The 24,869-nt window shown below is 37.4% G+C and overlaps 2 protein-coding genes across 2 annotated transcripts; both read left to right on the forward strand.

The window, feature by feature from the left end:
• Nucleotides 1-2,824: 2,824 nt before the first annotated feature.
• On the forward strand, nucleotides 2,825-3,757 carry LOC119519904 (olfactory receptor 14A16-like). Its single transcript, XM_037817654.1, has one exon. It carries the CDS (start codon nucleotides 2,825-2,827, stop codon nucleotides 3,755-3,757), a length of 933 nt encoding a protein of 310 aa, XP_037673582.1.
• Nucleotides 3,758-8,573: 4,816 nt separating this feature from the next.
• Nucleotides 8,574-9,520, forward strand: LOC119519807 (olfactory receptor 5V1-like). Its single transcript, XM_037817532.1, is given in 2 exon segments — nucleotides 8,574-8,955; nucleotides 8,958-9,520. Coding segments are annotated over 2 exon segments (945 nt in total).
• Nucleotides 9,521-24,869: the final 15,349 nt, after the last annotated feature.

A 24,869-nucleotide genomic window follows, 5' to 3' on the forward strand; every position in this document is an offset into this window, starting at 1 on the left:
CGCATTCCCTCCCGCGCGCGTCTCCTCCTTACCTGCGCCCCGGGCCGCCCCGCCCCCTGCTGCTCACCTGGAGCCCTGCAGCCTCGGGAGGGCCTCTGGGAACCTGTCAGTCACCCCTCCCCAGGTGACTCCCTCATCCACTCAGCACCCGCCTCTGCCTCCCCCGGAGCACCCCCTGTCGGTGAGAGGCAGTGGCGTTCCTGCCGCGTCCGGACTCGGACTCGCTGCCCTGAGGTTCCTGAAGCAGGGCTCGTGGGAGCCACCCAGGAAAGGAAGGCTGAGGAGTTGGGTACAGAAGTCACTGCAGTGCTGTCCGCTTATGTGTAAGTCACTGACAGAATGAGAAATGCAGCATGCTGATTCACCAGCTACTCAGTAACATTTTATCAATGGCTGATACTAATTAAGAAAGTCTGTGCAGAGAAACGCAGCCTATTTTCCCTTTGGAATTACACAGCTGGGTAAACTGTCATTCTGGGGCAATGTCCAAGCCCGGGGGAGAGCAGAAAGATGTAAAATCGTGGAGCTCTGCAGCTCCTTTTGTTTGCCAACATAGATGCTGATGAAGGCAGATCATATGGGCATCATATGAGTTTTCAGAGAAATAAACACATTCTGTGATCTCCACTGAAGTGAAAGTTAACAACCTCCTCTCCTTGTGGATACTGTAATTTCACTAGTCCTGACTCAGAAGACAGCTGGAAACTTCATGCACAAGGACTGGAGGGACACTAGTAAGTCATTATTTTTAGAAGAAAATACCTGAGAAAGAAAACAATAGATAAATATCCTTTTTTAACCAATTGGGGAAAATAATAAAACATAAAGGGATCATAGTACTGTCTGGTGTTTTAATTACTCAATGGAACAATAACAGAATTTCCTTGGGATGAAATACAACTGAAGAACATATTAAATTTGTCTTTTCCTCAGTTTAGGTGCTCCAAAAGGGATTATGATTTTTATAATTATTGCCATTTTTGTAATATCTTGGTTTAGAAGTGCATATAATGAGAAAGGGGTGATTCATGTACCTCAATGTGCTGAAAATGTATCAATATTAAATGAAATCACAGTAATTAACATGATAATTAATGAAAGGTATATAATAGGTAATAAAGGAAGAAAATTAAAAATAACTATGCTAAGTGTTTAAAGAAAAACATACACTTTTCACCCTCTAATAACATTAGTGAATAACTGAATCTGATAAAATACCAAGAATCTTTTCCTGAGGTAATTTTTCCTATTTTATTTCCTTCTCAGTAAAAGACATACAGAAGTATGGATGTTTGAAATATGTATATATATGGTCATGAACCTTTTTGTACTCAGACACTCAGGGGCAGTGAGTGACTTTTTTATGATGAAGAATTCATAATAGTTTAAACAGAAACAGCAGAGATACATCAAACAAGTTTTATTATCATAAGCATTTTTTATACCCCTCAAAATGTTTACCTAATTGACTGGAATGCATCCTAATACTTATTTTTTTCCTCTGGAATAAAATCTAGGGAATCTTTTCCTCTAATAAATTGGAGGACATTAAATTAGAGATATTAAATGATAAATTATTTGATATCACCTGTCTCCCAAATCCAATGACCAACAATTGCTATTACCTTTCCATTATCCACTACCATGGAGAGAGAATGAGCATATTTTAACAAAGGAGTTGAAGGGGAGAATATTCTTATTTACTAAATGTACCAGAAGGATAAAGAATAAAATCTGTACAAATATAAAGCATCAAACTGTCACTGAAAAAGGAATAGCCCAATATTTCATCACCCAGACGTCACCTGAATTTAGCTTTCACTATGTCATCCCTTCTCACCTGCTACACAATTTACATTAATCTTAAAGGAGGTGCAGAGGAATACAAGGAAGGAGAACTGGCAGTGTTAATAACTTGAAAACTGTTATAAAATATTTGCAATATTTCAGGTATGCCGTCAATAATGTCATGCATTTTATTACTTGAACGGTTTATAGGATAAAAAGAAGAAAAGAGCTTGTGAGGAAAACATTATTATTGAACTTATTAGATATGGGAGAAAGTACATGGGGAAGAAATAATAAAACATAATTTGGTGAAAGAGGCTAATAATCTCAGCTCACATATTTTAGGATATTTGATAACCACTGTAATCAGGTTACTTATGAACTCTGTTTAAGACTGTAAATGACAAATAATTTGGGTATTGTGGAGAAGAAAAATAAGGCAGGCATCAGCTAAAGTCCTTATGAAAATTCTGAAATTTGTGATAAGTGCTAAAACAAATGCACTGCAGAGGGAATTATTTTCAAGATTTTGTAGAGCTGATGAGGAAAGTTGACAATAAATAGTTCAGTTTTTTTCCTGAGAATTATTTATATGACAAATTTTCAGAAATTCTGTAGGAATCGAGATTGTATTCACCAAAGGACAGGACGTAGGGACAGGAAGCCTGCGGAACAATTTAGCTGCTGTTAGTTGGTCAATTTGGATTTATCTAGAGGTTTGGGATGGTTTTGACAGATCCATGGATAGTTTTAAGTGTTTCAGCATCTTTCAAGAATATTTTTTAACAATATTGTAATGACAGGTTTATGTGAAGCTAAATTAATTTGGTGAAATAAAACTAAATTAACCAAGAAATGATGGATGATCAATATACTGAAAAGGATGCACATGGAATAAATATTTCAATAATTTGATAGTGATATTACTACATATAGACACCCATCATATATTTAATAATCTGAGACTTGAATTTTGATGTTTTCTTCCTATTCCTTGTCATTCATTGATTTTTTGGAACATATTATGACTGCAGTAATGAAAAACAAAACAACTGTGACTGAATTTATCCTCATGGGATTTCCTACCAATCAAAATATGTCCATTTTGCATTCAGTGCTCTTCTCATTCATTTACTTCTGGTCCCTGATGGGGAATGTCCTCATTATCATGATCACGACTTTGGACCAGCACCTCCACACCCCCATGTACTTCTTCCTGAAGAATTTATCCTTCCTGGACCTCTGCCTCATTTCAACCACGGTCCCCAAGTCCATTGCCAACTCCATGACCCACAACAACGCCATATCTTTCCTTGACTGTGTCACTCAGGTCTTTCTGGTGGTTTTATTGGCAGCTGCAGAGCTGCTCTTCCTCACAGCAATGTCCTTTGACCGCTACGCTGCTATCTGCCACCCCCTGCACTATGAAGTCATCATGGACACGGGCACGTGTTTGCAGATGGCGGCTGCTGCTTGGCTGGGTGGGGGTCTGTCAGCTGTGATGCACACAGCTAGTACCTTCTCCTTATCCTTCTGTGGGTCCAGCGTGATCCGTCAGTTCTTCTGTGACATCCCCCAGTTATTAGCTATTTCTTGTTCAGAGAATTTAGCGAGAGAATTTGTGCCCATCCTTATTAGTGTGGTCTTGAGTTTCTGCTGTTTTATTTTCATCATCATTTCCTACATCTACGTCTTCTCCACTGTCAAGAAGATTCCCTCAACAGAAGGCCAGTCAAAAGCCTACTCCACCTGCATTCCACACCTGCTGGTGGTTGCATTATTTCTCTCCACTGGCTGCATTGCTTATCTAAAGCCCACCACAGGGTCCCCTTCTACTTCTGACCTTGTGATATCTGTGTTCTACACGGTGGTACCTCCAACCTTAAATCCCATCATATACAGTGTAAGAAACAAGGCTGTGAAGAATGCTCTGAGGAGGTTGATACTGGGAAATCTTATCAAAAGGTAAAACATACTGCTGTTTTTCTTTCAATAGGAGATATCATTTAAAAGTGTCCACGTATCATTTATTCAGTTTTCTTCCAACATTTACCAGAAAATATTTAAAGGTAAAACAAAAGGAGCAATACCTCATTACTTTATACTATATTTTCCGTGTTCAAAAAAGTTACCTCTTCTATTGTAAACCTTGGGAATTCCTACAGTAATGGATCCTTCTTCCAACCCCCTTCTTGAGTGGCATTCATAAGCTGAATTTTAGCCATTTTTATATGCTATAACAAAATAGATTTGATAGAAAGTACCACCAAACTTTACCAACTTTTACCAAAAAAATGAAATGAACCACATAAACAAAAAAAGTACCCCATACCTCTAGTCTCATATTTTCTTGTCAATTCAAATTACTAACATCTTTTAGACTCTTTTGACATGCTTTTATTTACTTCCTGTATAGATAAATGTCTTATTTATATATCACTGTGGTAGACAAGTTGCTCCAAAATTAAATGTGTGATCTTGATCACTACATTGTACTTATGGGGAGTTATCTTTCCTTTTAGATATGAATTTTGGGTTTTCTATTAAAGGAAAAATGGAAGATTTGTGTGAAGTGAATTTTTCCAGGAAAGTTATCCAAACCAAAGGGAGTAGACAAACTGTGAGTCATGTATCATAAAGAATGAATGTTAACTTGGCTGAAGCTTTATCTCTCCCTACATCATTCTACTTTCTTTATGCTTTTCATAAAAATAAAATTCTATATATATAAGTATAAACATCTTAACAAGCTTATTTGTACTTTTAAAATAAAACTTGTACCTTATATTTATACTTTCATTTTGTCTGTATTTGAGATTTCTCCTTAAACATCAAACTTTGGTTTTGGTGTTTGTAATTGACTTTCTACTAGACTTCTCATAATTTCCTCAATGTCTTATCCTTATGTGAAAAATTTTCTTGAAATACTCATAATAATTTAAATTCTTATTTTCCTGAAAAATTTATACTGTAAATTCTGAGACTATTATAGTTTATGAAATATTATGAAATTATTTTTCCATAACATTTCATATCTTTTAATTTGTATCAGGCATGCAAAACCCTTTTAAAATTAGTGAATACATGCTTTTATCAAAGATACATCTCATTTAAATACTGTTTAAGATACATTCCAATTTTTCTGAAGAATTTTTTTGACACAGGGATATAGCATAGGGATTGCAATAATTTATTATTTCTCCTGATGTGTATTTACTGTTTGTTGTTCTGCACTCTAAATCATCTACACAAGAAAGGGTCCTGTCATAAAATTTATGGTCAACTTGCACATGCATTCAAATGATAAAGATAGTAAAATCCACTTCATGTAAATATTCTCTATATGTAATTGTCCCTTTATTAGGGTTGGTTATTTTTTACTTAACACAATGTCTAAGAATTATGTCATTAAATCTGTGGAATTATTGTGGTGATGATCATTCATCAATTAATGTTCATTAAAAATACTTATGCTTTATTCTTAATAAATAAAGAGACTTATTGAAGGGACTTATTCAGATCCTTAGGCTCTGTGTGATTTTAACTGATGTTCTTCAGACATGATTCCCTGAAAACAAACGAAAATAAATGCACTTGGGGACCTCTGAGTGCCAAATAATCCTGCACACCTCAAAATAGCCTTTTCAAGATAAGCAAATGCAACAAAGTCAACAGAAAATTAAAAAGCACATCAAGAAACTAGAAGATACGGACAAGCCATCAACCAAATCATAAAGCTAGGAGAGAAACAGAACTAGGATCAATTAATTGAGAAGTACCCAGAAATGTCCAAAACAACTCCAATGAGTTGTCTAAGAATGTAAAGGAGATCAAGAAGAATCCAGAAGACCATGAAGAAAAATGTGAAAGAGTAAATAAGAATAGGAGATCTTATGGAAATTAAAGTTAATTTTTTTTTGAAAAAAAAAGCAAGGGGGGTGGGCAGATATGACAAAAAAAAAAATGATAAGATGGTTGATTCAAAAACTGCCATCACAATATTAGGATTGAACGTCAACGGATTAAACTTCCCAATAAAAACATACAGATTGGCAGAGGGGATTAAAATGTATGATCCGTCTATCTGCTGTTTATAAAACACTCATATTAAAACCAGTGCTACAAAGAGATTGAAAGTGAATGGATCTAAAAAAAAGGTATTCCATGCAAGCTATAGCCAAAAGAAAGCAGGGGTAACAATACTAATAATCACACAAAATAGATTTTAAGTGCAAAGATGTGATAAGAGAGAAAGAAGGGCTCTGTATAATAATAACAGGGATGATTCACCAAGAAGAAATAACAATCATAAATGTTTATACACCCAATCAGGGTGTTCCAAAGTACATGAAACAACATTGGCAAAACTGAAGGAAGCAATAGATGTTTCTACAATAATAGTGGGAGACTTCAGAACACCACTTTCTTCTATAAATAGGACAGCCAGAAAGAGGACCAATAAGGATACTAAGAACAATGTGATTAATGAATTAGACTTAAGAGTCATATATAGAACATTACATCCCAAAATACCAAGATACATATTCTTCTCTAGTGTTCAGGGAATACTCCCCAGGATAGATCATATGCTCGGGCACAAATGAGGCTTCCATAAATTAAAAAAGATTGACGTTATTCAAAGCACACTCCCTGAAAATAATGGAATACAACAAGAAGTCAATAAACAATAAAGAAAAAGAACATTCACAAATATGTGGAGGTTAAACAATGCATTGATATACCATCAGCAGGTGAAAGAAGAAAATGGAAGAGAAATCAGTAAACATTTAGAGATGAATGAAAATAAAAACACATCATATCAAAACCTATGGGATGCAGAGAAGGGATTGCTGAGGAGAAAATTGAAAGCTCTAAATGTATGCATTAAAAAGGAAGAAAGAGCTAAAATCAAAGAACTATTGGAACAACTGTAGAAAATAGAGAATGATCAGGAAATTAACCCTAAAGAAAGTAGAGGAAAGTAATAGCAAGGATTAAAGCCAAAATAAATGAAATGGAGGGGGAAAAAAAAGCAGATAAAAGAAATGAAAGCAGAAGTTGATTCTTTGACAAAATCAACAAGACTGACAAACACTTGGCTAGACTGAAAAACTCACAAAGAGAAAATACCCATACAAATAAAATCAGAAATGAGGGAAGGGACATTACTGTGGATCCTGAAGAAACTAAGAAAAAATGATAAGAGACTACTATGAATGACTGTACACCAACAAACCATTTAGAGGACATGGATAATTTTATGGTAATACATGAACAGCCTAGACTGACCGGAGAAGAAATAGAAGATATCATCACACCAATCACAAGTAAAGACATCTATTCAGTCAAGAAAAGCTTCCTACAATTAGAAGACCAGGGCTAGATGGCTTCACAGGGGAATTTTAACAAATTTTCCCAAAAGAAATGATGTCATTCCTGCGCGAACTCTCAAAAAATTGAAGAAAAACAACCTAAGTCATTTTATGAAGCTAACATCACTCTAATACTGAAACCAAATAAAATACTGCAACAAAGGAAAACTACAGGCTACAGGCCGATCTCCCTAATGAATACAGATGCAAAAATTCTCAACAAAATACTTGCAAACTGAATCCAAAGCCACATTAAAAGAATCATACACCATGACCAAGTGAGGTGGATTCCAGGCATCCAAGGGTGGTTCAACATAAGAAAATCAATCAACATAATGCAACACATTAACAAATCAAAAGGGAAAACTCAAATGATTATTTCAATAGATGCTGAAAAACATTTGACAATATTCAGCATCCTTTTTTGATAAAATCAGTTCTAAAGTTAAGAATTGAAGGAAACTTCCTCAATATGATAAAGGCATATAGGAAAACCCACAGTCGACATACTACTAAAGGTCTTCCCCCTAAGATCAGGAATGAGACAAGGATGCCCACTGTCACCACTGTTAATTCAACGTTGTGCTAGAAGTTCTAGCTAGAGCAATCCAGCAAGATAAAGAAATAAAAGGCTTCCAAAGATAAAAGCATAAGAAAATCTGTCATTATTTGCAGATTATATGTTCATATATTTGGAGAATCCTGAGAAATTCATGACAAAGCTACTTGAGCTAATAAACAAATTCAGCAAAGTGGCAGGATAAAAGTCAGTAATATTCTATATACTAAAAATGAACTAGCAGAAGAGTTACTCAAGAAAAAAATTACATTCACAAAAGCAACGACAACAATCATGTAACTAGGAATAAACTTAACCAAGAATATATAAGATCTCTACACAGAAAATTACAAAACTGTGCTAAAAGGAATCAAAAAGGACCTAAATAGGTGGAAAGATTTTCCGTGTTCATGGATAGGAAGGCTAAATGTCACTATGTTGTCAATTCTACCAATTACCAATTCATGTAAACAGTGTACATTTCTATTTATTGTCTTTATTTTTTTTTCTGTGTTCACACATCTGACTTCTACATATATTATGTCTCAGAATACAGTTAATTCACTTTAAACGGTCAATTGCATTTTAATATTTAAATCAGGAAACAGTTTTGTTTGCCTGAAAATAATTCCCTCTGTAATAGGGCAAATATTTTCACTGAATGTGGATTAATATCATAATAGGTCTTGCTGCTGTTGTTTGCATGCATTTTTCCTTTAATCATTTTTAACTATGTCCATTTTCTTTAGGTTTGCACAGATATGAAGTGAAGTTGTCAACAGGAGTTTTTGTACCTTATTGTGTCTGAGGTAAATTTATCTTTTCTTTTAGTCATGTCTTTCTTTCTCAATTAGATGACCAATCAGAGCACAGTGGCACAATTTATCCTACAGGGCTCCTCAGACATCCCCACTGTAAATGCTTTCAGCACAGGTGCTTTTCTGATCATTTACGTCTTTGGACTCATGGAGAATATCTCTATCATCACAGTGATTATCAAAGATTACCAGCTCCACATACCCATGTATTTCTTCCTGAAGAACTTGTCCTTCCTGGATATGTGCTATGCCTCAGTCACCATGCCCAAAGCCACTGGCACTGCTATCTCAGGTTCCAAGGATTTTTCCTTTGCAGAAAGTGTTGCCCAGCTCTACCTGCTCTTCCCCATGGCTGCCTCTGAGTGCTTCCTTCTCACTGCCATGGCTTGTGACCGCTGTGTGGCCATCTACGGACCCTTTCCTACGGGGTCATAACGAGCAGAAACCTCTGCTGGGAGCTTGTTTCCTCATCCTGGATTTGTGGAGGGCTCTACTCTATTTTCCATGCCATCAACACATTCCCCCTCCCTTTCTGTGGACCTAATGTCACTGATCACTTCCTCTGTGACATTCCCCCTCTCGTGAGGCTTTCTTGTGCTGACTACCAAGGAGACGAAGAATTGGTCTTTATATCCAGCAGTTGCATCATCCTGGGAGCCTTTCTCCTCACCCTGCTCTCTTACATCTGCATCATCTTTACCATCCTCAAGATCAGTCACGTTCAAGGTCTCTGGAAAGCCTCCTCCACCTGTGCCTCTCACCTGACCACTGTTCTCCTGTTTTATGGGACTGAGAGTTCTACGTACCTAAGACCTATATCCGATTATTCTCCAGTAGAAGGAAGGTTGGCTGCTGTATTTTATTTCATCATCACACCCACTTTGAACCCTGTTATCTACTGTCTGAGGAATAAAGAAATGAATGCAGCCTTTAAGAAAGTGCGTTATAAATACAGAGAAACAACTGAAAATGACTTATTGTAAAGTACATTCTATGGCTGTGTCCTAATAAATGCATCTTTTTGATATGTATAAATGAAAGTCCTTGTTAGATTTGGAGTACATACGTATTTTTTCAGGAAATCGGAATTTTTGAGTTATTTTAAGATTTTTCATGAAATAAAACAGCTAGATAAATTTACACATATTTTTTAAGTGCTTCATCCAACCGCTAATGTACAGAGATTCATTTTGGTTTTAAAAGATTGCAATCCAATTTATTTATTTATTTATTTATTTTTTTTTTTACAAAACAAGTCGTACATTTGATTGTTCACAGTACCATTTACATAGTTGTACATTCACCACCAAAATCAATCCCCAACACCCTCATTACCACACACACAAAAATAACCAGAATAATAATTAAAGTGAAAAAGAGCAACTAAGGTAAAAAAGAACACTGGCTGCCCTTGTCTGTTTGTTTGTTTGTTTCCTTCCCCACCTTTCCACTCATCCATCCACAAACTAGACAAATGGGAGTGTGATCCCTATGGCCCCCCCAATCCCACTGTCCTCTCTCATAAGCCACATTTTTATACAATTGTCTTCAAGATTCATGGGTTCTGGGTTGTAGTTTGATAGTTTCAGGTATCCACCACCAGCTACCCCAATTCTTTAGAACCTAAAAAGGGTTGTCTAAATTGTGCGTAAGAGTGCCCACCAGAGTGACCTCTCGGCTCCTTTTGGAATCTCTCTGCCACTGAAGCTTATTTCATTTCCTTTCACATCCCCCTTTTGGTCAAGAAGATGTTCTCCGTCCCACGATGCCAGGTCTACATTCCTCCCCGGGAGTCATATTCCACGTTGCCAGGGAGATTCACTCCCCTGGGTGTCTGATCCCACGTAGCGGGGAGGGCAGTGATTTCACCTTTCAAGTTGGCTTAGCCAGAGAGAGAGGGCCACGTCTGAGCAACAAAGAGGCATTCGGGAGGAGGCACTTAGGCACAATTATGGGGAGGCCTAGCCTCTCCTTTGCAGCAACCATCTTCCCAAGGGTAAAATCTATGGTAGAGGGCTCAACCCATCAAACCACCAGTCCCCTATGTCTGTGGTCATGTTAGCAACCATGGAGGTGGGGTAGGCGAATACCCCTGCATTCTCCACCAGCTCCTCAAGGGGGATCTGCATATTTTTTTCCTTGTTTTTTTTTTCCAAACCTTTTTTTTTTCCCTAAAACAACTGTATGAAAAATTTTAAAAATTAAAAAAAAATACAAGAAAAAACATACAATAAAAGAACATTTCAAAGAGACCATAACAAGGGAGTAAGAAAAAGACAACTAACCTAAGATAACTGCTTAACTTCCAACATGTTCCTACTCTACCCCAAGAAAGTTACATAATATAGCAACATTTCTGTGAACTTGGTCCTACTATACCCATCAGAAATTAAAAGACCATAGTCATTCCTGGGCATTCCCAGAACATTAAATTTACCCACGATAGCTTATCTGATCTTCTTGGATTATTGTTCCCCCTTCCTTAATTGCTCTCTATTGCTAGTTCCCCTACATTCTACATTATAAACCATTTGTTTTACAGTTTTCAAAGTTCACATTAGTGGTAGCATATAATATTTCTCTTTTTGTGCCTGGCTTATTTCGCTCAGCATTATGTCTTCAAGGTTCATCCATGTTGTCATATGTATCACAACATCGTTCCTTCTTACTGCCGCGTAGTATTCCATCGTGTGTATATACCACATTTTATTTATCCACTCATCTGTTGAAGGACATGTGGTTTGTTTCCATCTCTTGGCAATTGTGAATAATGCTGCTATGAACATTCGCATGCAGATATCTGTTCGTGTCACTGCTCTCTGATCTTCCCGGTATATACCAAGAAGTGCAATCACTGGATCGAAGGGTATCTCTGTATCTAGTTTTCTAAGGAACTGCCAGACTGACTTCCAGAGTGGCTGAACCATTATACAGTCCCAGCAACAATGAATAGGATTTGCAATTTCTCCACATCCCCTCCAGCATTTGTAGTTTCCTGTTTGTTTAATGGCAGCCATTCTAATTGGTGTGAGATGGTATCTCATTGTGGTCTTAATTTGCATCTGTCTAATAGCTAGTGAAACTGAACATTTTTTCATGTGTTTCTTGGCCATTTGTATTTCCTCTTCAGAGAACTGTCTTTTCATATCTTTTGCCCATTTTATAATTGGCCTGTCTGTACTATCATCATTTTGTTGTAGGATTTCTTTATATATGCAAGATATCAGTCTTTTGTCAGATACATGGTTTCCAAAATTTTTTTCCCATTGAGTTGGCTGCCTCTTTACCTTTTTGAGAAATTCCTTTGAGGTGCAGAAACTTCTAAGCTTGAGGAGTTCCCATTTATCTATTTTTTCTTTTGTTGCTTGTGCTTTGGGTGTAAGTCTAGGAAGTGGCCACCTAATACAAGGCCTTGAAGATGTTTTCCTACATTATCTTCTAGGAGTTTTATGGTGCTTTCTTTTATATTGAGATCTTTGGTCCATTTTGAGTTAATTTTTGTGTAGGGTGTGAGGTAGGGGTCCTCTTTCATTCTTTTGGATATGGATATCCAACTCTCCCAGCCCCATTTGTTGAAAAGAACTTTATGACCCAGTTCAGTGCCTTTGGGGGCCTTATCAAAGATCAGTCGGCCATAAATCTGAGGGTCTATCTCTGAATTCTCAATTCAGTTCCATTGATCTATATGTCTGTCTTTGTGCCAATACCATGCTGTTTTGACAACTGTGGCTTTATAATAAGCTTCAAAGTCAGGGAGTGTAAGTCCTCCCACTTGGTTTTTCTTTTTTAGAGTGTCTTTAGCGATTCAAGACATCTTCCCTTTCCAAATAAATTTGATAACTAGCTTTTCCAACTCTGCAAAGTAGGTTGTTGGAATTTTGATGGGGATTGCATTGAATCCGTAGATGAGTTTGGGTAGAATTGACATCTGAATGACATTTAGCTTTCCTATCCATGAACATGGAATATTTTTCCATCTTTTAAGGTCCCCTTCTATTTCTTTTAGTAGAGTTATGTAGTTTTCTTTGTATAGGTCTTTTACATCATTGGTTAAGTTTATTCCTAGGTACTTGATTTTTTTAGTTGCTATTGAAAATGGTATCTTTTTCTTGAGTGTCTCTTCAGTTTGTTCATTTCTAGCGTATAGAAACATTACTGACTTATGTGCATTAATCTTGTATCCCGCTAGTTTGCTAAATTTGTTTATTAGCTCTAGTAGCTGTATCGTCGATTTCTCGGGGTTTTCCAGATATAAGATCATATCATCTGCAAACAATGACAGCTTTACTTCTTCCTTTCTGATTTGGATGCCTTTTATTTCTTTGTCTTGCCGGACTGCCCTGGCTAGCACTTCTAGCACAATGATGAATTACAGTGGTGACAGCGGGCATCCTTGTCTTGTTCCTGATCTTAGAGGGAAGGCTTTCAGTCTCTCACCATTGAGTACTATGCTGGCTGTGGGTTTTTCATATATGGTCTTTATCATATTGAGGAAGTTTCCTTCAATTTCTACCTTTGAAGTGTTTTTATCAAAAACAGATGTTCGATTTTGTCAAATGCTTTTTCAGCATCTATTGAGATGATCATTTGATTATTCCCTTTTGATTTGTTAATGTGTTGTAATACATTGATTGCATTTCTTATGTTGAACCATCCTTGCATGCCTGGAATGAACCCCACTTGGTCATGGTGTATGATTTTTTTAATGTGTCTTTGGATTCGATTTGCAAGTATTCTGTTGAGGATTTTTGCATCTATATTCATTAGGGAGACTGGCCGGTAGTTTTCCTTTTTTGTAGCATCTTTGCCTGGTTTTTGTGTTAGATTGATGTTAGCTTCGTAAAATGAGTTAGGTAGTGTTCCATTTTCTTAAATGTTTTGAAAGAGTTTGAGTAAGATTGGTGTCAATTCTTTTTGGAAAGTTTGGCAGAATTCTCCTGTGAAGCCATCTGGCCCTGGGCATTTATTTGTGGGAAGCTTTTTGATGACTGATTGGATCTCTTTGCTTGTGATGGGTTGGTTGAGGTCTTCTGTTTCTTCTCTGGTCAGTCTAGGTTGTTCATATGTTTCCAGGAAATTGTCCATTTCCTCTATATTATCCAGTTTGTTGCCATACAGTTGTTCATAGTACCCTCTTATAATTTTTTTAATTTCCTCGGGATCTGCAGTAATGTCACCTTTCTCTTTCATTATCTTGTTTATATTGGTCTTCTCTCTTTTTGATTTTGTCAGTCTAGCTAGGGGCTTGTCAATCTTGTTGATCTTCTCAAAGAACCAACTTTTGGTGTTATTTGTCCTCTCTATTTTTTTTTTGTTCTCTATGTCATTTATTTCTGCTTTAATCCTTGTCACTTCTTTTCTTCGACTTGGTTTAGGATTGGTTTGCTGTTCCTTTTCTAGCTTTTTCAGTTGATCCATTAGTTCCTTTGATTTTGGCTCTTTCTTCCTTTTTAATATATGCGTTTAGTGCTATAAATTTCCCCCTCATTTCCGCTTTTGCTGCATCCCATAGGTTTTGGTATGTTGTGTTCTCATTTTCATTCATCTCTATATATTTAGCAATTTCTCTTGCTATTTCTTCTTTAACCCACTGATTGTTTAGGAGCGTGTTGTTTAACCTCCAAGTATTTGTGAATTTTCTAAGTCTCTGATGGTTATTGACTTCTAATTGTATTCCATTGTGGTCAGAGAATGTGCTTTGAATAATTTCAATCCTTTTAAATTTACTGAGGCTTGTTTTATGTCCCAGCATATGATCTATTCTGGAGAAAGTCCCATGAGCACTAGAGAAGTATGTGTATCCTGGTGATTTGGGATGTAATGTTCTATATATGTCTGTTAAATCCAATTCATTCATCAGATTGTTTAGGTTTTTAATTTCCTTACTGGTTTTCTGTCTGATTGATCTATCTATAGGAGAGACTGATGTGTGGAAGTCTCCCACGATTATTGTGGAAACATCAATTGCTTCCTTTAGTTTTGCCAGTGTTTCTCTCATGTATTTTGTGGCACCTTGATGGGATGCATAAAATTTATGATTGTTATTTCTTCTTGTTGAATTGCCCCCTTTATTAGTATGTAGTGACCTTCTTTGTCTCTCAAAACATCCCTGCATTTAAAGTCTATTTTATCTGAGATTAATATTGCTACACTTGCTTTCTTTTGGCTGTAGCTGGCATGAAATATTTTTTTCCATCCTTTCACTTTCAATTTCTTTGTGTCCCTGTGTCTAAGATGAGTCTCTTGTATGCAGCATATTGATGGTTCATTTTTTTTGATCCATTCTGCAAACCTATACCTTTTAATTGGTGAGTTTAATCCATTTACATTCAACGTTATAACTGTGAAGGCATTTCTTGAATCAGCCATCTTATCCTTTGGTTTATGTTTGTCATATACATTTTTCCCTCTCTCTATTAATATCCTTTAATGTACCCATACCAAATCTCTTTAGTACTGAACCTTTCTCCATGTCTCTCTCTCCTTTCTTTGTTTCTCTGTCTGTAGGGCTCCGTTTAGTATCGCCAGTAGGGCACGTCTCTTGTTAGCAAATTCTCACAGCATTTGTTTGTCTGTGAAAAATTTAAGCTCTCCCTCAAATTTGAAGGAGGGCTTTGCTGGATAAAGTATTCTTGGTTGGAAATTTTTCTTACTCAGAATTTTAAATATGTCATGCCACTGCCTTCTCGCCTCCATGGTGGCTGCTGAGTAGTCACTACTTAGTCTTATGCTGTTTCCTTTCTATGTGGTGAGTTGCTTTTCTCTTGCTGCTTTCAGAACTTGCTCCTTCTCTTCTGTATTTGACAGTGTGATCAGAATATGTCTCAGAGTGGGTTTATTTGGATTTATTCTATTCGGAGTTTGCTGGGCATTTATGATTTGTGTATTTATGGTGTTTAGAAGATTTGGGAAGTTTTCCCCAACAATTTCTTTGAATACTCTTCCTAGACCTTTACCCTTTTCTTCTCCTTCTGGAACACCAATGAGTCTTTTATTTGGACGTTTTCTATTATCTATCATATCCCTGAGGTCCATTTCTATTTTTTTGATTTTTTCCCCCATTGTTTCTTTTGTGCTTTCATTTTCCATTCTGTCATCTTCCAGGTCACTGATTCATTGTTCAACTTCCTCTAGTCTTGTACTATGAGTATCCAGACTCTTTTTAATTTGGTCAACATTTTCTTTAATTTCCATAAGATCATCCATTTTTTTATTTAGTCTTGCAATGTCTTCTTTTTTTTATCTTCTATCATATTTTTTATTGTAGAATATCACATATATACATAAAGGTGATAGCTTTCCAGGTGCAATTTAACAAATAGAGAGCAAATTTCAAGGAATATTATAGGTTAGAATTCCACAGTTTCAGTTATTTCCTTATTATGAAATACAACATAAATACAAAAAAGCAATATGTTTCAAAGTATGATTTAACAAGTAGATACACAGGAAATTTCCAGTTATCATGAGTTGTAGTACCACTATTTCAGTTATTTCCTTATTGTGAAATATAACATATATACAAAAAGGTATAGATTTCAACTTAGAATTCAACAAGTAGCTATAGAGCAAATTTTAAAGGATGCTGTGGGTTAGAGTTCCACTATTTCAGTTCTTTCCTTCTAACTATTCTAATACCCTAGCAACTAAGAAAAGGAAATTATATAAAGATTAAGTACTCATAATCTTTGTTAAATTCCATCTTGTCTGTTGCTACCCCCTTTTTTTAATCTTCATTTTATTGAGATATATTCACATACCACACATTCATACAAAACAAACTGTACATTCGATTGTTCACAGTACCATTACATAGTTGTACATTCATCACCTAAATCAATCCCTGACAACTTCATTAGCACACACACAAAAATAACAAGAATAATAATTAAAGTGAAAAAGAGCAATTGATGTACAAAAGAACACTGGGTACCTTTGTCTGTTTGTTTCCTTCCCCTATTTTTCTACTCATCCATCCATAAACTAGACAAAGTGGAGTGTGGTCCTTATGGCTTTCCCAATCCCATTGTCACCCCTCATAAGCTACATTTTTATACAACTGTCTTCGAGATTCATGGGTTCTGGGTTGTAGTTTGATAGTTTCAGGTATCCACCACCAGCTACCCCAATTCTTTAGAACCTAAAAAGGTTGTCTAAAGTGTGCATAAGAGTGCCCACCAGAGTGACCTCTCGGCTCCTTTTGGAATCTCTCTGCCACTGAAGCTTATTTCATTTCCTTTCACATCCCCCTTTTGGTCAAGAAGATGTTCTCCGTCCCACGATGCCAGGTCTACATTCCTCCCCGGGAGTCATATTCCACGTTGCCAGGGAGATTCACTCCCCTGGGTGTCTGATCCCACGTAGAGGGGAGGGCAGTGATTTCACCTTTCCAGTTGGCTTAGCCAGAGAGAGAGGGCCACATCTGAGCAACAAATAGGCATTCGGGAGGAGGCTCTTAGGCACAACCATAGGGAGGCCTAGCCTCTCCTTTGCAGCAACCGTCTTCCCAAGGGTAAAACCTGTGGTAGAGGGCTCAACCCATCAAACCACCAGTCCCCCAAGTCTGTGGTCATGTTAGCAACCATGGAGGTGGGGTAGGCGAATACCCCTGCATTCTCCACAGGCTCCTCAAGGGGGCACTACATCTTTTTTTTTTCCTTGTTTTTCTTTTTCTTTTTTTTTTTTTTAACTTTCCCTTCTTTTTTAAATCAACTGTATGAAAAAAAAGTTAAAAAGAAAACAAACATACAATAAAAGAACATTTCAAAGAGACCATAACAAGGGAATAAGAAAAAGACAACTAACCTAAGATAACTCCTTAACTTCCAACCTGTTCCTACTTTACCTCAAGAAAGTTACCTAATATAGCAACATTTCAGTGAACTTGTTCCTACTATATCCATCAGAAATTAACAGACCATAGTCATTCCTGGGCATCCCCAGAACGTTAAATAGCTTCTTGGATTATTGTTCCCCCTTCCTTAATTGCTCTCTATTGCTAGTTCCCCTACATTCTACATTATAAACCATTTGTTTTACATTTTCCAAAGTTCACATTAGTGGTAGCATATAATATTTCTCTTTTTGTGCCTGGCTTATTTTGCTCAGCATTATGTCTTTAAGGTTCATCCATGTTGTCATATGTTTCACGAGATCGTTCCTTCTTACTGTCGTGTAGTATTCCATAGTCTGTATATGCCACATTGTCTTTATCCACTCATCTGTTGAAGGACATTTGGGTTGTTTCCATCTCTTGGCAATTGTGAATAATGCTGCTATGAACATTAGCGTGCAGATATCTGTTCGTGTCACTGCTTTCCGATCTTCCGGGTATATACCGAGAAGTGCAATCGCTGGATCGAATGGTAACTTTATATCTAGTTTTCTAAGGAACTGCCAGACTGACTTCCAGAGTGGCTGAACCATTATACAGTCCCACCAACAAAGAATAAGAGTTCCAATTTCTCCACATCCCCTCCAGCATTTGTACTTTCCTGTTTGTTTAATGGCAGCCATTCTAATCAGTGTTAGATAGTATCCCATTGTGGTCTTAATTTGCATCTATCTCATAGCTAGTGAAGCTGAAGAATTTTTCATGTGTTTCTTTGCCATTTGTATTTCCTCTTCAGAGAACTGTCTTTTCATATCTTTTGCCCATTTTATAATTGGCCTGTGTATACTACTGTCATTGAGTTGTAGGATTTCTTTATATATGCAAGATATCAGTCTTTTGTCAGATACATGGTTTCCAAAAATTTTTTCCCATTGAGTTGGCTACCTCTCTACCTTTTTGAGAAATTTCTTTGAGGTGCAGAAACTTCTAAGTTTGAGGAGTTTCCATTTATATATTTTTTTCTTTTGTTGCTTGTGCTTTGGGTGTAAAGTCTAGGAAGTGGCCACCTAATACAAGGTCTTGAAGATGTTTTCCTACATTATCTTCTAGGAGTTTTATGGTACTTTCTTTTATATTGAGATCTTTCACCCATTTTGAGTTAATTTTTGTGTAGGGTGTGAGGTAGGGGTCCTCTTTCATTCTTTTGGATATGGATATCCAACTCTCCCAGCCCCATTTGTTGAAAAGACCATTATGACTTAGTTCAGTGACTTTGGGGGCTTTATCAAAGATCAGTCGGCCATAAATCTGAGGGTCTATCTCTGAATTCTCCATTCGATTCCATTGATCTATATGTCTATCTTTGTGCCAGTACCATGCTGTTTTGACAAATGTGGCTTTATAATAAGCTTCAAAGTCAGGGAGTGTAAGTCCTCCCCCTTCATTTTTCTTTTTTAGACTGTCTTTAGCAATTCGAGGCATCTTCCCTTTCCAAATAAATTTGATAACTAGCTTTTCCAAGTCTGCAAAGTAGGTTGTTGGAATTTTGATGGGGATTGCATTGAATCTGTAGATGAGTTTGGGTAGAATTGACATGTTAATGACATGTAGCCTTCCTATCCATGAACATGGAATATTTTTCCATCTTTTAAGGTCCCCTTCTATTTCTTTTAGTAGAGTTATGTAGTTTTCTTTGTATAGGTCTTTTACATCTTTGGTTAAGTTTATTCCTAGGTACTTGATTTTTTTAGTTGCTATTGAAAATGGTATCTTTTTCTTGAGTGTCTCTTCACTTTGTTCATTTCTAGCATATAGAAACATTACTGACTTATGTGCATTAATCTTGTATCCCGCTAGTTTGCTAAATTTGTTTATTAGCTCTAGTAGCTGTATCGTCGATTTCTCAGGGTTTTCTAGATATAAGATCATATCATCTGCAAACAATGACAGTTTTACTTCTTCTTTTCCAATTTGAATGCCTTTTATTTCTTTGTCTTGCCGGATTGCCCTGGCTATCACTTCCAGCACAATGTTGAATAACGGTGTTGACAGCGGGCATCCTTGTCTTGTTCCTGATCTTAGAGGGAAGGCTTTCAGTCTCTCACCATTGAGTACTATGCTTGCTGTGGGTTTTTCATATATGCTCTTTATCATATTGAGGAAGTTTCCTTCAATTCCTACCTTTTGAAGTGTTTTTATCAAAAACAGATGTTGGATTTTGTCAAATGCTTTTTCAGCATCTATTGGGATGATCATTTGATTTTTCCCTTTCAAATTGTTAATGTGTTGTAATACACTGATTGATTTTCTTATGTTGAACCATCCTTGCATGCCTGGAATGAACCCCACTTGGTCATGGTGTATGATTTTTTTAATGTGTCTTTGGATTCGATTTGCAAGTATTGTGTTTAGGATTTTTGCATCTATATTCATTACGGAGATTGGCTGGTAGTTTTCCTTTTTTGTAGCATCTTTGCCTGGTTTTGGTATTAGATTGATGTTAGCGTCATAAAATGAGTTAGGTAGTGTTCCATTTTCTTCAATGTTTTGAATGAGTTTGAGTAAGATTGGTGTCAGTTCTTTCTGGAAAGTTTGGTAGAATTCCCCTGTGAAGCCATCTGGCCCTGGGCATTTATTTGTGGGAAGATTTTTGATGACTGATTGGATCTCTTTGCTTGTGATGGGTTGGTTGAGGTCTTCTATTTCTTCTCTGGTCAGTCTAGGTTGTTCGTATGTTTCCAGGAAATTGTCCGTTTCCTCTACATTATCCAGTTTGTTGCCATTCAGTTGTTCATAGTATCCTCTTACAATTTTTTAAATTTCTTCAGGATCTGCAGTTATGTCACCTTTTTCATTCATTATTTTGTTTATATGGGTCTTCTCTCTTTTTGATTTTGTCAGTCTAGCTAGGGGCTTGTCAATCTTGTTGATCTTCTCAAAGAACAAACTTTTGGTGACATTTATCCTCTCTATTGCTTTTTTGTTCTCTATGTCATTTATTTCTGCTTTAATCCTTGTTATTTCTTTTCTTGTACTTGGGTTAGGATTGGTTTGCTGTTCATTTTCTAGCTTCTTCAGTTGATCCATTAGTTCTTTGATTTTGGCTCTTTCTTCCTTTTTACTATATGTGTTTAGTGCTATAAATTTCCCCCTCAGCACTGCTTTCGCTGCATCCCATAGGTTTTGGTATGCTATGTTCTCATTTTCATTCATCTCTATATATTTAGAAATTTCTCTTGCTATTTCTTCTTTAACCCACTGATTGTTTAGGAGTGTGTTGTTTAACCTCCAGGTATTTGTGAATTTTCTAAGTCTCTGATGGTTATTGAATTCTAATTGTATTCCATTGTGGTCAGAGAATGTGCTTTGAATAATTTCAATCTTTTTAAATTTATTGAGGCTTGTTTTATGTCCCAGCATAGGATCTATTCTGGAGAAATTTCCATGAGCACTAGAAAAGTATGTGTATCCTGGTGATTTGGGATGTAATGTTCTGTATATGTCTGTTAAATCTAATTCATTTATCAGATTGTTTAGGTTTTCAATTTCCTTATTGGTCTTCTGTCTTGTTGATCTATCTATAGGAGAGAGTGATGTGTTGAAGTCTCCCACAATTATTGTGGAAACATCAATTGCTTCCTTTAGTTTTGCCAGTGTTTCTCTCATGTATTTTGTGGCACCTTGATTGGGTTCATAGACATTTACGATTGTTATTTCTTCTTGTTGAATTGCCCCTTTTATTAGTATGTAGTGGCCTTTTTTGTCTCTCAAAACATCCCTGCATTTAAAGTCTATTTTATCTGAGATTAATATTGCTACATCTGCTTTCTTTTGGCTGTAGCGTGCATGAAATATTTTTTTCCATCCTTTCACTTTCAGTTTCTTTGTGTCCCTGTGTCTAAGATGAGTCTCTTGTATGCAACATATTGATGGTTCATTTTTTTTGATCCATTCTGCGAATCTATATCTTTTAATTGGGGAGTTTAATCCATTTACATTCAACGTTATAACCGTGAAGGCATTTCTTGAATCAGCCATCTTATCGTTTGGTTTATGTTTGTCATATTTTTCCCTCTGTCTATTAATATCCTGTATTGTACCCATACCGAATCTCTTTAGTACTGAAGCTTTCTCCAAGTCTCTCTGTCCTTTCTTTGTTTCTCTGTCTGTAGGGCTCCCTTTAGTATCTGCAGTAGGGCAGGTCTCTTGTTAGCAAATTCTCACAGCATTTGTTTGTCTGTGAAAAATTTAAGCTCTCCCTCAAATTTGAAGGAGAGCTTTGCTGGATAAAGTATTCTTCGCTGGAAATTTTTCTCACTCAGAATTTTAAATATATCGTGCCACTGCCTTCTCGCCTCCATGGTGGCTGCTGAGTAGTCACTACTTAGTCTTATGCTGTTTCCTTTGTATGTGGTGAATTGCTTTTCCCTTGCTGCTTTCAGAACTTGCTCCTTCTCTTCTGTGTTTGACAGTGTGATCAGTATATGTCTCAGAGTGGGTTTATTTGGATTTATTCTATTTGGATTTCACTGAGCATTTGTGATTTGTGTATTTATGTTGTTTAGAAGATTTGGGAAGTTTTCCCCAACAATTTCTTTGAATACTGTTCCTAGACCTTTACCCTTTTCTTCCCCTTCTGGGACACCAATGAGTCTTATATTCGGACGTTTCATATCATCTATCATATCCCTGAGGTCCATTTCGATTTTTTCAATGTTTTTCCCCATTCTTTCTTTTATGCTTTCGTTTTCCATTCTGTCATCTTCCAGGTCACTGATTCGTTGTTCAACTTCCTCTAGTCTTGTACTGAGTGTCCAGAATCTTTTTAATTTGGTCAACAGTTTCTTTAATTTCCATAAGATCATCCATTTTTTTATTTAGTCTTGCAATGTCTTCTTTATGCTCTTCTAGGGTCTTCTTGATTTCCTTTGTATCCCGTACTAGGGTCTCATTGTTCATCTTTAGTTCTTTGAGTAGCTGCTCTAGGTGCTGTGTCTCTTCTGATATTTTGATTTGGGTGCTTGGGCTTGGGTTATCCATATCGTCTGGTTTTTTCATATGCTTTATAATTTTCTGTTGTTTTTGGCCTCGTGGCATTTGCTGAACTTGATAGGGTTCTTTTAGGATGTGTAGACCAATTGAAGTCCTTATCTCTGATTTATCAGATCTACAGCTTCATGGAGTACACTTTCTCTAACTAACCAGCAGGTGGCGTCCACGAGCCACCTGTTCTCCACAAGCGAGTTCTCCCCTGTTTAGCCTTTTTGGTGAGTGGGGGAGTGAGTCTTGTGGGGTCCAATTGGTGTACCAAGCTTGCGTGTGTAGTTGGTGTTGCCTGCCCTGTATATGGGGCGTGTTTCTGGGCAGTCAGGGATGGGGGGTGGCTCTAACAATCAAATCTCCCTGGTGATCCTAGAGTTTTAAAGCTGCTGCAATAGTCTTATCCTTCAGTTCAGTCCTGCCACAGTTTGTCTCTGCCACTGACCCACAAGTCCTTGGTATTGGCGTATGGCTCCTGAGACTTGCGAGTGGGCCCCTCTTCCAGGCCGTACACCCCAGGTCCTCTGTTGAGGGATGACTGTGCTATGTCACAGGTGAGTGCCATCCCCCCAGGGCAGTTCTGGGCTGCTGGGCTGTGTAGGGAGGCTCCCAGTCTGCTGAAATGATAGCTGAATGGGGCTTTGTTAATTCGCACTGCTCCACCTTCCCAACTCTGGGACAATCAGCTGAGGTTGCAGGGAAGGCTAATGTCCACACCCAGTTTTGTGGTGTGTGCCTGTTATTTGAAGGGCTTCCGTCCCACTGGGTTGTCTGGGGCAGGTCTGGGCTATGGGGCTGGCGACGGGCAGGAGTGTTTCCTGTCCACCAGGATGATGACTGTGAGCAGACACCCCCCTTTTCTTGGGAAGTTGTGGTGTTTAGTGAATTTTCTCAGCCTCTGGATTATTGCCTTTTGTCTCAGAGCTCTCTTAGTTCTGCTCTTGTCTTGATCTGCCCAAATTGCAAGTCTTTGAAGCTTTCTGTATTGGGCTTCTTAGAGTAATTGTTTTAGAAAAAGAAAAAAGGATTAAGAAAAAAAAAAAAAAAAAAGCCCCTCCTCACAGATCTAATGGGTTATTGAAATGCTAAGAGACAAAGCAACCAGGGCCATTAAGGAAAGGTCCACAGGGCAGAGAGATCAGCTTTTCTTTGGGATTTGCATATGCGCCTCAGAGCCTGAGCTTGGGCTTGAGCTCTGCCCTTCCCCTTTCTATGTTCACCAGAACTCCAAAAATCCTCCGCTTTTATTTTGGAGTTTTTTGTGTTGTTTTTTTTCTCTATGCCTGTCTCCTCTCTGCTGGGCTGGCTGCTCTCAGATTCTCTGGTGTCTGGTCTCAGTCTATCTATGGTTGGAGTTTGGTTCAGCAGAATGAGTTTCCGATAAGGGCTGCCACTGCAGTTCTCCCTTCTCCTTCCCGGAGCTGGCAGCCCCTCCTCCCACGGGACTGAGCCTGGCAGGGAGGGGCGTGGGTCCCCTGGCCACAAAAACTTACAGATTTCGCTGATCTCAGCAGTTCCACGTTTTCATGAGTGTTGTATGAAGTATGCCCAAAGTCAGATTGCTCTGTGGTGTCCAGTCCACGCAGTTCCTGGCTTTCTACCTACTTTCCTAGAGGAGTAACTAAAACATACAGCTCACCAGTCTGCCATCTTGCCCCGCCTCCTTAAGAATTGATCTTTATATCCAGCTGTTGCATCATCCTGGGAGCCTTTGTCCTCACCCTGCTCTCTTACATCTGCATCATCTTTACCATCCTCAAGATCAGTCACATTCAAGGTCGCTGGAAAGCCTCCTCCACCTGTGCCTCTCACCTGACTGCTCTCCTGTTTTATGGGACTGGGAGTTCTACGTACCTAAGACCTATATCCAATTATTCTCCAGTAGAAGGAAGGTTGGCTGCTGTATTTTATTCCATCATCACACCCACTTTGAACCTTGTTACCTACTGTCTGAGGAATAAAGAAATGAATGCAGCCTTTAAGAAAGTGTGTCATCAAATACAGAGAAACAACTGAAAATGACTTATTGTAAAGTATTTTCTTTGGCTGTGTCCTAATAAATCCATCCTTTTGAAATGTATATATAAAAGGCCTCGTTACACATATTTGTTCAAGTAATCTGTATTTTTTAGATATTTAAGATTTTTTGTGAAATAAAACAGCTAGAAAAATTTACACATAAGTTTTACATGCTTGACCTAACTAATAATGCACAGAGATTCATTTTGGTTTTAAAAGATTGCAGTCCAATTAATTTTTACTCTGATAGATCGAAGTAACTGGAAATAAGAAAAGTACCTGACTTTTAAATGCCATTTTTTCTCAAATGAGCACAATAAAAATCTCAAGTATTCATTCCTCTTCCCTCAAAATTGTGAATTCAATAATTTAAGGTAGCTGACATGAGCATTTCATTGAAATAACCTTGTATTTATTATGACATTGACCTGTTATGCAGC

This window comes from Choloepus didactylus, chromosome 24 (genome assembly GCF_015220235.1).
Source record: "Choloepus didactylus isolate mChoDid1 chromosome 24, mChoDid1.pri, whole genome shotgun sequence".
Classification (NCBI taxonomy): Eukaryota; Metazoa; Chordata; class Mammalia; order Pilosa; family Megalonychidae; genus Choloepus; species Choloepus didactylus.